Below are 15,068 nucleotides of genomic sequence, written 5' to 3'. Positions count from 1 at the left end.
CTCTTCTGAGCAGCTATTTTCCTGCCTTCATTTTAGCAGCACGTTTTGGGTTATTTTCCTTTCAATTTCAACCTGCCTCATCTTTGAGCTCTCTGGGGTTTGGTGCCTTTTACCCTCTTTTGCTGTTAAGTGCTACCTTGTTTTCCTGTGCCTCATCTCTTCTCTTTTTTTTCCTGTGCAGTACTGGGATGGGGAGGATGGACACTAGGCAGCGGGAACAGGCAGCTGATAGAACTGTGGGATTTACACTGTGAAACCTGACTGATACTGTTAAGAAATGGTTTAGCTCTGTTTACACAGCAAGTGCTAATCTCTGCCCACTTTAAAATCTTTTCCTCTGGGAGATCTGTTACTTGTGGCATGCAAGCAAGAAATGCATTTGTCTTCAAACAAAAGTCTTCATGCGGATTAATACAAATGATGTATTTGTACACATTAACCTAATTTTATATGTCAGAACATCAGAAAAGGACCTTGTTTCGTGGCCAACCTGTACAACTGATGCCCTGGTCTCTGTGGTGCTTTGTCCACAACTTTTGGACTCATAATTGGAAAGACTGCTAACAAAATAACAAAGTGCATTGAAATGTGATTCAATTCTAATGCCAAAGAAGCTTTTGTCTTTGCTCAGGTGTCAGCTTATTTTCCCACTTCTTGGTGCCTCATGTCTGTGCTGCTGCTTCTGAAAGCAACTAAAAACCTCAGAGCTGCAAAAGCAAACTTGCAGTGATTGGATTTATGGTCTTTTAGAGGCTCTAATGCTGACAGTCTCCTCTGACAGTCTCCTCTCTTTCTGCTGGTCTCACATGCTTTGTCTCACATGCTTTTGCTGATGGAAGAGAATGATTGATCTTTGGGAGGAACAGAAAGGCGTTTTCTTTCTATAACCTGCTAGCATTCCATCTGTACCCATTGCATCTCCTTAGACAGTTAGCCCTGAAGGTCAGTTACAAGTTGGCAGTATTGCACTGTTAACTGTTTCTGGGGGGAAAAAAGGTTAAAGCACCCTCGAATCTTGGAATGATTTGGGTTGGAAGGGGCCTTAAAGATCACCCAAGTCCTGTTCCTGCAGTGCACTATTGCAATGCCAAATAGACTGTTCTAAACCCTATGCCAGTCTGTAGGGTCTATACGGAAGGTGCTCTACTAACTGCATTTTTTACTTGAGGTTCAGGTAGCAAATAACTCCGTGGTGAGCTCTGTCATCTAACCCTGCCTGGTTGCTTCCCCCAGTGAGTCCAGCAGAAGAAAATGTATGCTTCCAGCTCAGGTATTTCAGTGCCAGTCCAGCACCTGAGCACAGTGCTCCCAGCCTCCTGCAGCTGAGGTGCTATTTTGTATGACACATGAGTACACATTTCCTGCTGCTGAGGGGGTAGTAGCTAAAAAGAGCCTGTAACTTTCTAACATGGCTGATACAAAACTCATCCAGAACCGATATGCTGTGAGCTCAGTGCTTTGAGCTTCTTGTTTCCACTTAGTTGGACTCTTATTTCAGGCCATAAAGGAATGTATAACCTTTGGTCACCAGATATGGCTTTGTTGCCTGAGGATCCTCCCAGCCATGCAGGCCAGAACATGCAAACATCTTAACATGATTAGAGGGTTTTAGCCCAAAAGCCTCTAATTTCAGGTGCTACTTTTTCGCACTGGCCACAGGCTGGGTGTTTGGAGCAGAGGTTGGTACTGCAGAATGGAGCTGAGGTGGGGAGGGTTTGTGTGTCACCAGATCAGATGTGCTCCAGCCCAGAGTGGCTGTGGCTGATCTGCCAACTCGGAAGCATCTTGTACCCTGCCCAGCAGAGCTGGATATATAAAAGGGCCGATGGGAGTTCATTAAGTGCCTTTCCCTGGACATGGTCTTTGACAACACTGTGTGGCTCTGCTTCAGTGGGGCTGATGGAGCTGCAGCTCGGGACAGCAGTGCCTGTATGTCTGCCGGGCTGGTGCTTTTGTCCTTCAAGTGCCACCAGTGAGTGTGGCAGTGAACAGGACACTTGGGCTGCACTCTTCAGTTTCTGAGCAGCTCTGCAGACTACAGAGGGGTTGAGGGAGAACCCAGAGCAACCAAGCAAGCATCTCTGCTGCTGCTGCTTCTGGTCTTCCTGAAGCCCTCACTGACATCACTGCATGCAAACTGACGCCTTTGTGGCCCTTTACAACTCTAAACTCTAAATACTCGATATTTATATCCCAGTCTTTCCTTTGTATTAACTCCTCCTTGCCTGCGTCTGTGCTTTGCATGCCCTGGTGAGCTGAGCTTGGGTGTGTCAAAAGCTGAGGGCAAGATGGGACTATAAAACTGGTGTAGTGGTGTTTTATTTTGCCTTTATGACTTATTTTTCCAGTACGCTGAGATGATGTGAAGCTAATAATCATGCTTAGATACTATAGAAAGTATGTATTCATGTATTGTGGATAAATTATTTATACTCTTATGAAAATTAATATAATTAATAGCCAAATGATTGCTTGAGATTGACTCCACTCCTGAAAGCAGGGAGCTGTGGTGTTTGGCTTTGCTTTGGTTTTTAAAGAGATGCTTTTGAACTTGTGTGCTGTCACATATACTCTACTGGTTCATTCCTGGTGTTTTGTCACCTGCGAGTACCTTGGGGCCTCCGAACCATAGCAGATGCTCTCATATGAAAGGGGCAGTACTCAGTCCTGAAGTCATCCCCTGTAAAGCCTCATTTGGGACCAAAGCTATCCAGTGCCCAGGCAGGGAAGAGATCTTCCGAACGCTTTTGTCATGCCAGCAAGTCTGAAGCATTGTAGACACGGGATGTGCATACACACAAACACCCCCCTCTATCTGTGTGCCACCAGCTAGCAGCAAAGGCTGCTGATGACAACCATCTCTGTCTACTCTAGAAGGTATTAGTGCAGGACCTGGCATCTGGAGCATTTTCATCTTTAATTCACCCCTCCTTTTGCATCCAAAGCTGGACAGTGTGTAGGAGAAAAGAACTCTTAGTCTTGGCAGCTAAAGTTTATAGCTAAGTCACTTTAATGTGTCTGAGACCTGTGCCCCTTTTTTAGCATGATCCATCCCTCTCCCTGTTTTTTATTCACTATATTGCTCTTCACCCCTGATTATGTCGGCATATGGAGGCACAGCTTATGGCCCTGGCAGATGTGATGCAGCACACCAGAGAAGTGACTGCAGGTCAGCTCACACAAATGTGCTTATCTCTGCCAGCCCTAAGTGAGCTGCTTCCGCAGGCAGGGCAGCAGCACCCGTGCTGCTTGGAGAAAGTGGTGCAGTCATACATGGGTTACTCATAGCTAAATTAGGATGGGACCTTAAGTCCAGAGCAAATATTATAACCCATGACTGACCCATAGCTCCCTAGCTGCCTCCAGGCAGATGAACCTCAGCACATACAGCAAGCTGCCTGGCTGTGACTGTCTTACCTTCTTACTTCATGTGCTGAATTATCCCGTAGTGGGTCCAGCTACAGCCCTGTAGTCTGACCTGAACCGTGCTCTCCCATATCTGTAGCCCAGCGGTAATGCAGCATCTCTTATTGCAATGTGAATTCAAAAGGCTCTCTCCCATGTCTCTATCCCATAGATGATGCAGCATCTCTGGTTAAAATGTGAATTCAGAAGGCACACACGTGTGGTGGTGTCTGTGGATAAGAGGGAGGTATTGGGACAAGAGGAGGGGAGGCTCTGCTGGGAGGAGGCTTTTCTTCAGGACAGTGTACGGTCCCATACCATGTAATACTCTTCTTTAACTTTATTTTTGAAGTATCTGTGTAGCAGAGTTGTGCCCAACTGTAGTAACGCTGTGACCATTGTAACCACTGACTGAGATACCCCAGTTTTGATGTTCACAATACCAAGTTCTGAAATAAACGGCTTCCGGGCCCTATTTCCACAAACTGTGACTCCAGAGCCTTTTTTTTTTTTACCCCTTCCTTTTTTTGTGACTTTTTCCCCCCTCTGTTACCAGACCCATTATTATCATCACGTGCACAAACGGCTTGGAGCAAGGCAGTAGTGTGAGAGCAAAGACACAGCTGCACTGCTCCATTCCAGTGTGATGTGGCTGCATCCTGCTTTATGGTCCTCTTGATCTCTTCACCTTTTTCATCTGCTTCTCAAAGAAGTTTTGGTTGAGCTCACCATTCTTGGGCATGAAGTGCATTCCCATGAGAGCACCCTGCTTCTTAGCAGCATCCACCCCTCTTGACATGACAGCAGTGGACACGAAAGAGTAGAGTACACAGGACTTTTCACGTGTTGCAGGAATTTACTCTGTTCAGAGCAGATCAATATATAAGCCATTCTCTGGTCAGCACTCAATCCCTAAGTCATTAATATGTTATGCTTAAAACTCTTCAGCTATTCTTTCTAACCAGAAGTAGGCCTTTTCTGGATGGTGCCATCAGCTGCCCAGAGGATCTGGCTGCACGTTGTGAAGTGGGGCTGGTGAGCAGCAGAGCCCATGGAACTCTGATCCTAAACAGTTAAAATCCCAGGAAGAAGATAGTGGTTGTGAGTGCTAAATGACTGTAATGTCTTCCAGGCCAGTAAGTGAAAACTGTCAATGAGCCAGAGAAGGTATTTTCCACTGCAGCCAGGAGCTGTGTGAGGTTTGTCCCTTAGCCCAAGGACACAAAGAGTGCAAAGCTAGGGAAAAAGAGCTGTGTTGTCCCCAGGCCATGCTCTGCTTTGCCCTTCGCTGGCATGCCCCAGTGAGTGGTAGGTATCACTCTTTCTGATACCATGCACATCATAGTCCTGAGCTGCACTTCTCATTTCCTTTCCCATTCATTTCCTCTTACAAAGCTGAGATGCACATGTACCTCTGCTGTTTACATCTGTATGTGTGGTGGGGCAAATGTGTCTATGTCTGTGCACTAAAGACCTCTGCACGTTTGCGAAGCATGACACCCTTCCCAGGTCCTCTGGAACCTGAAGAGGTTGGGCAGTTTCTGCTGCAAGACTGAGGAGTTCCTTGCTGCTGTTAAAGGCATGTCCTGTTTGCAAGCACCAGGAAGCTGGTTGGCTCAGATGTTGCTCAGCCTGATTAAGCTGGTCGGGATTGTTGATGTCTGCCTCGTACTAGCAGATAAGTAGTTCCATAAGATACTTTAAATGTAATTTTAACTCTAGACTGCTGCTTCTGGACGTGCTAGCACTGCATAATCTTACTGCATCACCTCTTTAATCTCCCAGAGGGAATGGCATGTGCATAAATCACCTCACAGCTCAAGGTTGAGATATATATATATTCCTTCACGCTCTCATTTACTGCTGGCTTTCCTCTGACAGAAGAGAAGCCACATTGCTGCTCTCATCTGTCTCTGTTTTCATCAGAAGTGAGATTAACCCTCCAAATGCTGCAGCTTGATTGTATGCTGCAAAGCCTGATCTATTGTAAATTATATATGCTTCATACTCGGTTAGTACTTCATCATGACTTATTTGGCAAGTGTCTTACCTATTTCTAACTAAACAAAAGCTTACAGGAGATCCCTGAGAGATCTTGTTCATATTCTAGACTTTCCTTCCTGTACTTTATGCAAAATAATACAAAATTCCTATGTTTTCAACCCTCTTTGAATGCTCATTTTGATGGTATATGGACACAAGTGAGACTGCAAAGCTGACCCCTCATTTCTGATGCAATGTAGTCAGCTAAACCTTACATACAGACTAAGATCAGTACATGATTGCAAGGTGGAATATAAAGAAGGTAAAAATAGGAGTGTTTGACAGATTGTTCATCTTAGGTTGATCTTTAAATCTTAAACCATTGCAAAGGTCGGTGAGGAAATGGGGTATCAGACACCAATTGCAGAGTTTATTTACATATAGTAACTGAATGTGAAATATTGTGAAGACTTTCAAATACAAAGTCCTTTCACACAGTGGAACAGAAACCAGTTTGTATCTGTAGCACTTCAAAATCAAGCTCGCTGGTACAGGTACCCTGAGCACGTTCTGTCTGTTCTCTCAGGTAGTGTGTTCTCCAGTTGGATGTGCTGTTCTACAGCTCCACTCTGGCACTTGGAAAGAGCCCATTGAAAACAACTCACAGACCTAGAAATACAATGGCCATTATTATTGCCAATTGACATTTTCTCCAGTTACTGTAATAGAGATTGGTTTTTACTCACTAAAAGCAAGACAATTCCTGTAGCATATGATACAGGAGCACAGTTCCCTCTGAATGGCTATGCTAGTACATACCTGTGGCTAATTATGATATGAGAAAGGAAAATGTGATGCTTTAGGTATCAATTTAGGGTTGAAAAACCCAGGTTTGTGTCTGTCTTCTACCCTAGGAGTTTTATGTGACTCTCAACAAGTCACTTAGCTTCCTTTTGCTTGTCTTTCCTATCTAAAATGAGGGCAGTGAGTCTTCATGACCTCACAGTAGTATAATAAAAGCAAATGTATTGGAAGAGGCTTGAATGTTAGTTTTAAAACAGAGCTCTTGTGTCTACAGCTTTATCTAGGTACCCATAAACATACTTTTCTCTAGATTGGCATCAGAGGTAAGATGTTGATTCTGGTTTCTAAAGACAAAAAGGCTTGTAGATAACCACTTGCTTCCCAGTCATGACATTTCTAAGCATGTTGTTTGCATGTGCACACAGCAAAAGGTGTACTCCATCGTTAGTCCTGTGTGGATCTGGACTTTGTAAAGCATTCTGGTGGGCTCTGGGTAATTTCCTCATGCAGGGAGAGATCCAAGGTCCTATGTCTGTTTGCACCTGAGTTCTTAAACTCTTCCACCATTTTTCACAGCCTCTCTTGTGGGGCAGGCTGGTGCACAGTAACTTCAGTAAGGCTGAGCAGTTCTTCCTTCCCTGGCTTCAGAAGTGTAGGAACATTCCCATAAACTCCTGAGCATTCTGCATCTTGCACTCCTGCACTGCAAAATGAGTCCAGACCTGTTAACACAAAAAGTACAACTGAGAGAGGGGTTACTGGAAGGTTCTTGTTGCTGAATGTCTGTCATGCGTGTCATTTGCAGGTACCTCTCTGGGGATTCCATTACTCTCTTCCCCAGCGGCACTGGGACTGGCTTCACTTCCCCTGCTACATCTCTCTTTGTCCCAACACCACCCAGTATTCTCCAGCTGACAAACCAGCAGCTCTTCAGGTCCCCACGCAGATCTTCTCCTTCCTCTCTTCCTGGGCGTCTCAACAGGGCACTCTCACTGGGAACCATCCCCTCCTTGGCCAGAGCAGGTAAGTGTGTGCCAGTGGTGCAATGCTTCAGAAGGAAACAGGCTGGGAGGTATCCATATAGAGTCATAGAATAGTTTGGGTTGGAAGGGACCTACAAAGGTCTAGTCCAACCCCTCTGCCATGAGCAGGGACATGATGTTACAGCCCTGTTCAGGGATTGCTGCTGTAATCTGGGTTTTGGCATTAAGAAATTATGCAGCCTACTCTTGCCACCCTGGTGAAACAAAGTCTCGGCGAGCGTTTGCCTGTTGTGTGCTTACTGAAATCCAGAGGCTTCTCTGGGCATTTGTGGTGGTACAGCACAAGCTATAGTGTGTGGGGAGAGGCAGAAGGAGCAGTTAGAAGTGGGAATGGAAAAGAGCAGTGTTAGGAGGTGATTTGGAACATGAGGATAACTGATCCGGCAAGAGCGATTGCTCCTCCCCTGCCTGCTTTGTGTAGCTTGCTTTTCTTGCTACGGCTGAAGGGAGCAGAGCTAAAGGCAGGCTCTTCATAAAGTCTGTGTTTGACATGCATTAGCACAACTATGGACACTGCTGTAGAGACCTTGTTTCCTCCTGTTTTTAAGGGCTCTCTGATCTAGGAAAGATTTCTAGGCCTAAGGAAAGACTCAGTATCTCAGTAAGCCCTCAGTTTTGCTGTGTTAGAAGCTAACAGATGGAAAATAGCATTCAAGTGCTATTCTCCATCCAAGGAAAGCTAAGCTTTCCTGTGTCTCTAACTGGTGCATGGAATCAAACTCTGCAACTCAAGGAGAGTTATAAAGCAGGTAACTGCTTACCAAAAGGTCAGAGGCCAAAATGGGGAGGTTTCTAGGATAGCACTGCAGCAGACAGCAGTCTTGCAGGGACTTTTTACTTCATCCAACATTTCTCTAGCTCCTGCTGCTGACAGTTTTGCCAGCTCCTCTGAAAGAGCAAGAGAAAGACCAGCCAGGCAGCACAGCAGCTTTGGGCACAGCCTGCATCCTCCTAGTTCCCAAACTGGCATGGGAAGGGCAGGTGTGAATGCACCAGACGGCTGGGATCCCCCCTGCCTGCAGAGCCACCCTTGTGAGGTCTGTGCTTGCTTTTGCTCACTGCAAAACCAGACAGACTGGAGAGAGCTGCTGGGGCTGAGTATAAAAGGATACAACCATATCTTCACCTTCTTCCTTTCGAAGCAGACGCACCCCAGCTGTGATACAGTCACAGGGTAGATAATGTGAATCTGATGTGGTGTTCAGGAGTCATCTAGCAGCTTGGCTAGGAGCAGGTGAAGAAGGTACCACCTTTGGAAGCTGCCCCGTCCTTCTGTTGCTGCTTTCACAGCAACTAAATTGTGTGTGTATTTGTCATCTACTCCCGTGCAACATTAGGTAAATTATTATCAGCCAGTTCTGTGGCAGCTGGGAAAAGTGGATTATCCTGGTGCTGGCATGTAGCTTAGCCAGGAAAACAGGGACGTTTTTCCTGCCTGCATTCACCACCCATCCCTTTCTGAGACAAGCTGATGCAGTTACATTTTGGGGGTTCAAACTGAGCCAGCTGGGTTCAAACTGTTTCATTTTGCACTTTAGATTCTGGCTACTTGTTCAGTGGAAGTCGCCCAGCCTCACAGTCATCTCAGTCCAAGGAATCTCCTACATCAGGTAATGCACGACGCCTTCCAGAGCAACTCTTTGCAGGACTTGCAGGGAGTGGGTTGAAATACATGATCCAAGTTTAATTCTTTCCTCCCTGCTCACATCCCAGTGCAAATGTCAGGTTTGCTGTTAGAAATGCTGCAGAGGGGGCTCCAGCTAAGAGTGGGATTGCATTAAAATAAGGTGCTGGATGTGTTGGAAGTCCTGGGAGAGCTCACGCTGAACCCAGTGAGACAAAGGCAGGATCCCTTCCCTGCTCTACGGCTGAGTTGAGACTGCTTTGGCAGGAGACTAAACTGTTCCTAGGGCAGCTCTTCTGTTGCACTTTCCCAGCCAGAGGAGCTGCTGCCCTGTCTGCTCTGCCCTTTTGCTCCCGTGTCCTCCAGTGACCTGTCTGTTGCCCTCCTGACCCCAGGTGGATCCTTTGGCTGTTTGTGCTGCCTAAGCATTTGCTGCTGGAAAAACAGGCACAGCCTGAGCTAATGCAAACCTTCTCACATCCTGATGCTCTTTCCTAACAGCCTTTAAAGGACATGCCAGAACAGTTCATTTACCTGCAAAACAGGCTCTACTGAGCGGACACAACTGAACAGAGAGAAAGGTCACTCAGGTCCTGGTAAACCCTTCTCTAGTCTAAGTCATTCTTGAGTTACCAAAGTGCATGTGGAATTTCTCCATGTTTTGCTGTGTGGGAATTCAAATGAATAAAGAATTTTAGTGCAAGATATGTTGGACATTTGCAACTCCCATTCCCTTTTCTTATAGAATCATAGAATCCCAGACTGGTTTGTGTTGGAAGGGACCTTAAAGCTCATCCAGTTCCAACCCCCTGCCACGGGCAGGGACACCTTCCACTAGAGCAGGCTGCTCCAAGCCCCATCCAATGTGCTTTGAACACTGCGAGGTTTGGGGCATCTTGTAGAATTGTTAAAGGAAACAGTGCCTGTTGTGTGGCATTACCATCTCATCATCTTCTCTTCGGGCTGTTTCCGTTCCAGAGCACTTCTCCCTGCTGTCAGGCAGCTGTGCTCCCTCCCGCATCCCTTCCCCAGCACCATCAGTGGCTGGCTCTGTGACCTCCAGCTCGGGTTCCCTGCGGTACCGCCGCCCGCTCATCAGCCCTGCCCGCCTCAACCTGAAAGGCCAGAAGCTGCTGCTCTTCCCATCTCAGAATGAAGCTCAGCTCACTCCATCTAGCTCAGAGGAGCACACCCACTCAGACAACAACATCTTTGCCACCGAGCTGGCCTCCTTTCCAAAGAAGAACCTCAACGAGCGGGGAATTCATGGTATGCTGGCAGCTTCCTGCTGACTCGGAAATGCATCTGTAGGAAGGAGCTGGCTTGCAAGCAGAGCCACGCATCATCTAGGTGACACAATAGGTGGGAAACCTTCAGGAAAAACCTAGATGGTGATGACTGCTGGGCTACCAAAGCTCCCTTAAAAATCCACTGGCCTGGAGAGCCTCAGATGTCCTTTGCTCACTTAGTGGTGCCCCGGGGGTACTACTGCCACTGTTTTCACCCTTGTTTGGATAACTCCTTTAACCATAGATGTGGTGATACTGATATGGGCAGTGTATGAGGCAAGCATGCAGGCAGCTTCTGCTGCACAGCAGTGAAATTAGCCTTTTGTTTCCAGCCCTTGTCCTCAATCCTTTCATGACTCTTACCAAGCAGCCATTCATTACTGATGTTCTAGCTTTATTCTGGTAACTTCTGCTTTTTTGGCTTCCAGTGGTGCCTTCTGAATTTTCACCTTTTTTGTCTTGCAGATGTGAGATCTGCTATGGAAGGAGGGAGCATTTGCAGTGATAATTCCATCAAAAAGGAGGATCATTCATCACACTCATCTACGTGTGTTGTCGACACAACGACCAAAGGGGAAGATTTGGCAGGCTGGAGAGGTAGGTGCAAGTCATTTGAGTGCTTCATATACATTTCTGGGAGGGGTAACTGAGCTATTTCCTATGCTGCAGTAGTGATCTGATCTTCAGATCAAATAAACAAGTAGCAGCAAAATGGATGTTCTGACTGCTATTCTAAGGCCTTAATAAGGCTATTCCTGCTCTTTGGACTGTCTGAAGAATACTGGCAGAGTACTGAACTGAGACAGAAGGAGAGGGGTGGGGATGTGGGTGTTGAGAAGAGCAATGAGATGAAAATGGAACCAAAGAGGGCAGTGGAATCTGTCCTGACAGAAGTGCTTCAGCAGTTTCTGTTTAAGGTGAAAATGCTGGGCAAAGAGAGAAAAAGAGCACAAGCAATGTTTGCTGTTATTTGTCTCATCAGTTCTTTAATATCTCTTTCTGCTATTCCTTTTCTTTGTGTTGTCCTCTTCTACTAAGGTCATTTTGGTAACTCTGCTCTCCGAGGCCTGCTAGCCCTGAGTCTGACTCTCAATGCTATCTTCACGTCAGCCTACGTCTACCGGAGCCTGCGTTGATTTGTGCCAACCTTCCCCTTCTTTCTGGTTCCACCTGCTTCGGAGGAGACAAGAAGGATTCAACCATGGCTTCACGTCTAATGGCCATGCCACTGGTGCATGCTGGTTTTTAATGAACTACTGTCTACTCGACTGTCATGACAAGGAACCCAGTTGCTGCTGCCATCACTTGCAGGTAGAACATATCCCAGGATTGTCCCTGGAGGTGGCAGGATTCCCAGAGAGCTCCAGTTCAAAGTGAGCAGCCAGTCAAATGGCCCTTGTGCTTTCTTTCAAAGGAACTCACCTGAGAGACAAGCCTGAAAATGTGTAAGCTGTGTTTATAGGAACCTATCCCCAGCTCTTCTTTCTGACACACGAACCTCATGCTGATGGTGCTGGTAAAATGAGGAGAATTGGAACAAACGACCTGGAGAAGAGGGCTTGCTTAGTAGCTGGTGCTGGGCTTTGGCTACTGTAGCAGCATTCCCAGCTTCTACGCCCAATGGTTCCTCTTCTCTCTTCCTCTTGGCGCTCTCCTCTAAATTATCAGTGAATTTTCTTTAGTTGCCTTAAGCTTGCCTACGCACATGGGTGACCTTGGCTGCTGTGGCATATTCTAGCATCTTCTCTGTTCATGTGCTTCCACCTGGGCTGTGTCCTGAGGCCGCTTTCACCGGTTGCCATTCTGGTCGTGCTGGTTCTCACAGACTGTGCATCCCTCCAGCCAGCACCGTCGCTGCAGGAGTGCACAAACCCCGGGCAGGCATCCATTTGTGATTTGCATTAGGAGGAGGAAGCCTGTGCTTTGCTTTACCCAGGAGGCATTAATTCTGTTACAGTGAATTCTGTAGTGAGGAAGGATCCCTCTGTGATTTGCACCGTGGTCAGAGGGCTTCAGCTCACAGCTCTGCTGGTGCTGTCACTGGAGCAGCTTGTTGTTGCTGTACACCGCACAAGTCTATTCTATTAGAAGATACATGAGGAGCTGTCTGATTGTAGACATTTATCTGGAAACCTTCAATCTGATATTGGGATTTGCTAAGTAACCATTGAAGATATTGCTTACTTAGTTAAATGCCAAGGTGCTCTCAGCTGGGAATGCCAAACCTGCTCCTGGACAATCCAGCCCAAATTTGGCATTTGGGCACTTCTGCTTTTGGGTGAGACTTCAGCATTGCTTAGGATTCAGGGGCCATTTAGAGTATAGTGCAGAGTACTCAATCATATAGTACAACTTAGGAACAAAGAAAGTCTTGGTGTTTTGATTCTTAAATCCCAAGTGCAGAGAGCAGATCCACCAATGTGTCAAGGACACGTGGTGAAGAGGGAAAGCCAACTGCCATTAGCTGTATGTTTCCTGAAGCAGGGCTGACTCTATTAAGATGGGGTTTTATTGTCCTTTCCTTTGGGCTTGTTTACCTCAAACTCCTGTTTCCTCTCCCTCACTGTCCTATGTTTGCATCCTGAATTACAGTGTTACACTTACTGTGTGTTTTCCTCCCTTTCAGTACTGCTGCTGTTCCCTCTGTTGTACTCTTGCATGTGCACAGAAGCAGAGTGTATCTGCTGGTAATTCTCTGTTTGAACCCGAAACTCACACCTCAGAGTGATGATCACCCTTTCTTTCACTTCATTGTTTCTCTTGCATGTTTTGAGTTCCTAACACAGTACATCATTGGAGTGATAGCCAGACTCTGCTCAGCACACTGTATGACACATTAAATGGGGCTTTACTGCTGGTAGGTCAAGCACTGACAAATTAAATCTCCGTGTCTCTTCCATTTCTTCCTGCTTTCTTTTAGCAGCCACTTCCAGCTGCTGCTCCCCATCCTCCCTTTTCCTAGTGAGGCCTGCTTATCTCCTGCTCTGCATCTTACAGGCAGAGAACAGACCTCTGCCCACACGTGCTGATCTGAGACACTGTGGAGGTGTCAATTCTGACCCTGCACCTTTCTCTTGGCCTCTTTAGAGTGTTGGTAAAGGGCCACGCAGCCACCACCTCCTGTACAAAGGCCTAGATCCAGGATAGAGACCTGCAGCAGGAAGATGTGCTGCAGGTTGATGATGAATTCTTTTGTAACCTGCATGAACTGTTGTAGCTGAACTGGACCCATAACCTTGCAGTTTAGAGATTTTTGTCCCCTTTATAGACTTCTGCAGGCTCATTTGAGCATGTGTATAGGCAAGATGCTAGCAACCAACTTAGAAGCTATTTAGACTTCTGCTGTTTGAGTTTCATGATGCCCTGGTGCAGTGTGCAACATCCCATTCATGGATCCCTCTCCTGACTTCCAGCATACCAGGGGCCTCCTATGCAGAGACAAGCCTGCCAGAAAATGCTGTGGGTTTGCTTGTCTTTATTATGCCAACAGAAGTGCACTGTGACTTTGTGTATGCAAACTTCCCACCTTCACCTCCCAGTCTGCGCTGAGCCTCACCATCGCACTCGCCTGGAGTCCACGTTGGTCTCTGTCTCTACGGGATTGCAATGCAAATGTTCTCCTCCTTTCCAGCAACCAAGGAGCTGCAGCCTCGCAACACACCTCTTCTTGCTTGTATTCCACAACAGGAACACTTCAACCTGTCACTGCACTTCTGGATCTGCTCGCTGAAACTGTTCTCGGAAGGGTGACTTTGTCCAAAGCAATATAAAGACTTTGGATTTTATTGCTGAAGAGGGAAGACAACCAACTATATTTCATTCTGGTGCTAGAACACTCTCCAGTGGTGCTTTCACGGTTGTGAAGCCTTTGCTTGAGCAGCACACACGAGTACACGTGTGTATGTGTGTGTGTGTGTGTGTATGTGCACGTGTGCATGCATGTGTATGGAAACATTTGGAGGGTTTCATCATTTCAGAAGATCTGAGCCCATGTTTGTCTTATATTGTTGGCCTTAATCTAGCTCTTAGATACTGTGTCTATCTTGCTGCTGTTTTCTATATGAAGCTGGTTTGGAGGAAACTGAAGTTTATGTGGCCCCCCTGTAAAAGTCTGTGCCTGATGATGCTGATCTTCAGACAGGATTGGTCAGGGGTGAGATTTTATTTTTCTAATGTCTTTCCTACTGTAAAAACTACTGGAGTGTATGGAATGGGAAAGATCCTGACAAAACGGTCTGATAGATTTGAGCATTACTTCATACCAACAACTAATGATTGTGTGGGATATAAATATGCTCCATTTCCAGACCTTTTCCATTACTTACCTGCCCTTGAAAACATCCAGGTACTTTGCATATGAGCTTGTTGGGCACGTTCTGAGACCTTGCAGAGACTGTTGATGATTTTGCTCTTTGGAGTAGGAAGAATTTGGATTCTAGAGTCTGATTCCAGTGCCGCAATGGGAGCAGTTTGGCAGATGCAACAAATACAATGCACGCATCCCTTTGATGGGATAGAGAGGATTGGCAGAACAAGTTGCTGATTTCTGAAGGTTATCATATGTTTTTACATTAATCTTTAACATGCCATTGGTCACTGTGGCAATGTGGAAATCTCTCATTGCTAGCATATGTAGGCCAGATTCACTGACTTTTTGGCTGTGATTTGGCCTGTGAATGTTTTATTCCCACTCCCTCCTCGTGGGTGCTGGGAACACCTGTAAAACACTGCTGAACTTGACTGGGTTCCTTAAACAGGGCAGCTGGAATGAAGGGCTTGCGTTGCCTGTGGATGCTGCTATATTTTTTTCTTCCAAGCACCATTCCTGGAAACAACTATGGTCTTAACCTCTCTCACAGACACGTGTTAGATTAGAAAGGGACAATTTGGCCAATCCTACTTTTCTTTAATAGACTTTGA

At 46.3% G+C, this 15,068-nt stretch overlaps 1 protein-coding gene and 1 long non-coding RNA gene across 4 annotated transcripts in view; both read left to right on the top strand.

The window, feature by feature from the left end:
• The window catches only part of TMEM201 (transmembrane protein 201), a 28,103-nt gene extending 16,671 nt beyond the window's left edge, over positions 1 to 11,432 (top strand). For all 3 annotated transcript variants that reach the window (XM_061450153.1, XM_061450154.1, XM_061450152.1), the window contains exons 7-11: positions 6,998 to 7,215; positions 8,774 to 8,845; positions 9,838 to 10,128; positions 10,614 to 10,745; positions 11,187 to 11,432. In XM_061450153.1, the coding sequence (XP_061306137.1) occupies positions 6,998 to 7,215; positions 8,774 to 8,845; positions 9,838 to 10,128; positions 10,614 to 10,745; positions 11,187 to 11,284 (811 nt within the window). In that variant the 3' untranslated portion in view covers positions 11,285 to 11,432. The remainder of the gene's footprint in view (positions 1 to 6,997; positions 7,216 to 8,773; positions 8,846 to 9,837; positions 10,129 to 10,613; positions 10,746 to 11,186) is intronic.
• On the top strand, positions 1,067 to 3,890 carry LOC133267676 (uncharacterized). Its single transcript, XR_009742830.1, has 2 exons — positions 1,067 to 3,512; positions 3,578 to 3,890. It is a non-coding gene; the product is annotated as an uncharacterized LOC133267676 (long non-coding RNA).
• Positions 11,433 to 15,068: the final 3,636 nt, after the last annotated feature.

The sequence above is a fragment of the Pezoporus flaviventris genome, unplaced genomic scaffold (genome assembly GCF_033815535.1).
Source record: "Pezoporus flaviventris isolate CSIRO_AGI_PZ_B2104156 unplaced genomic scaffold, CSIRO_AGI_Pfla_v1 ptg000009l, whole genome shotgun sequence".
In the NCBI taxonomy this organism is placed as follows: Eukaryota; Metazoa; Chordata; class Aves; order Psittaciformes; family Psittacidae; genus Pezoporus; species Pezoporus flaviventris.
Note: the sequence above shows the minus strand (reverse complement) of the source record. Positions and strands in the feature narration are given on the sequence as shown.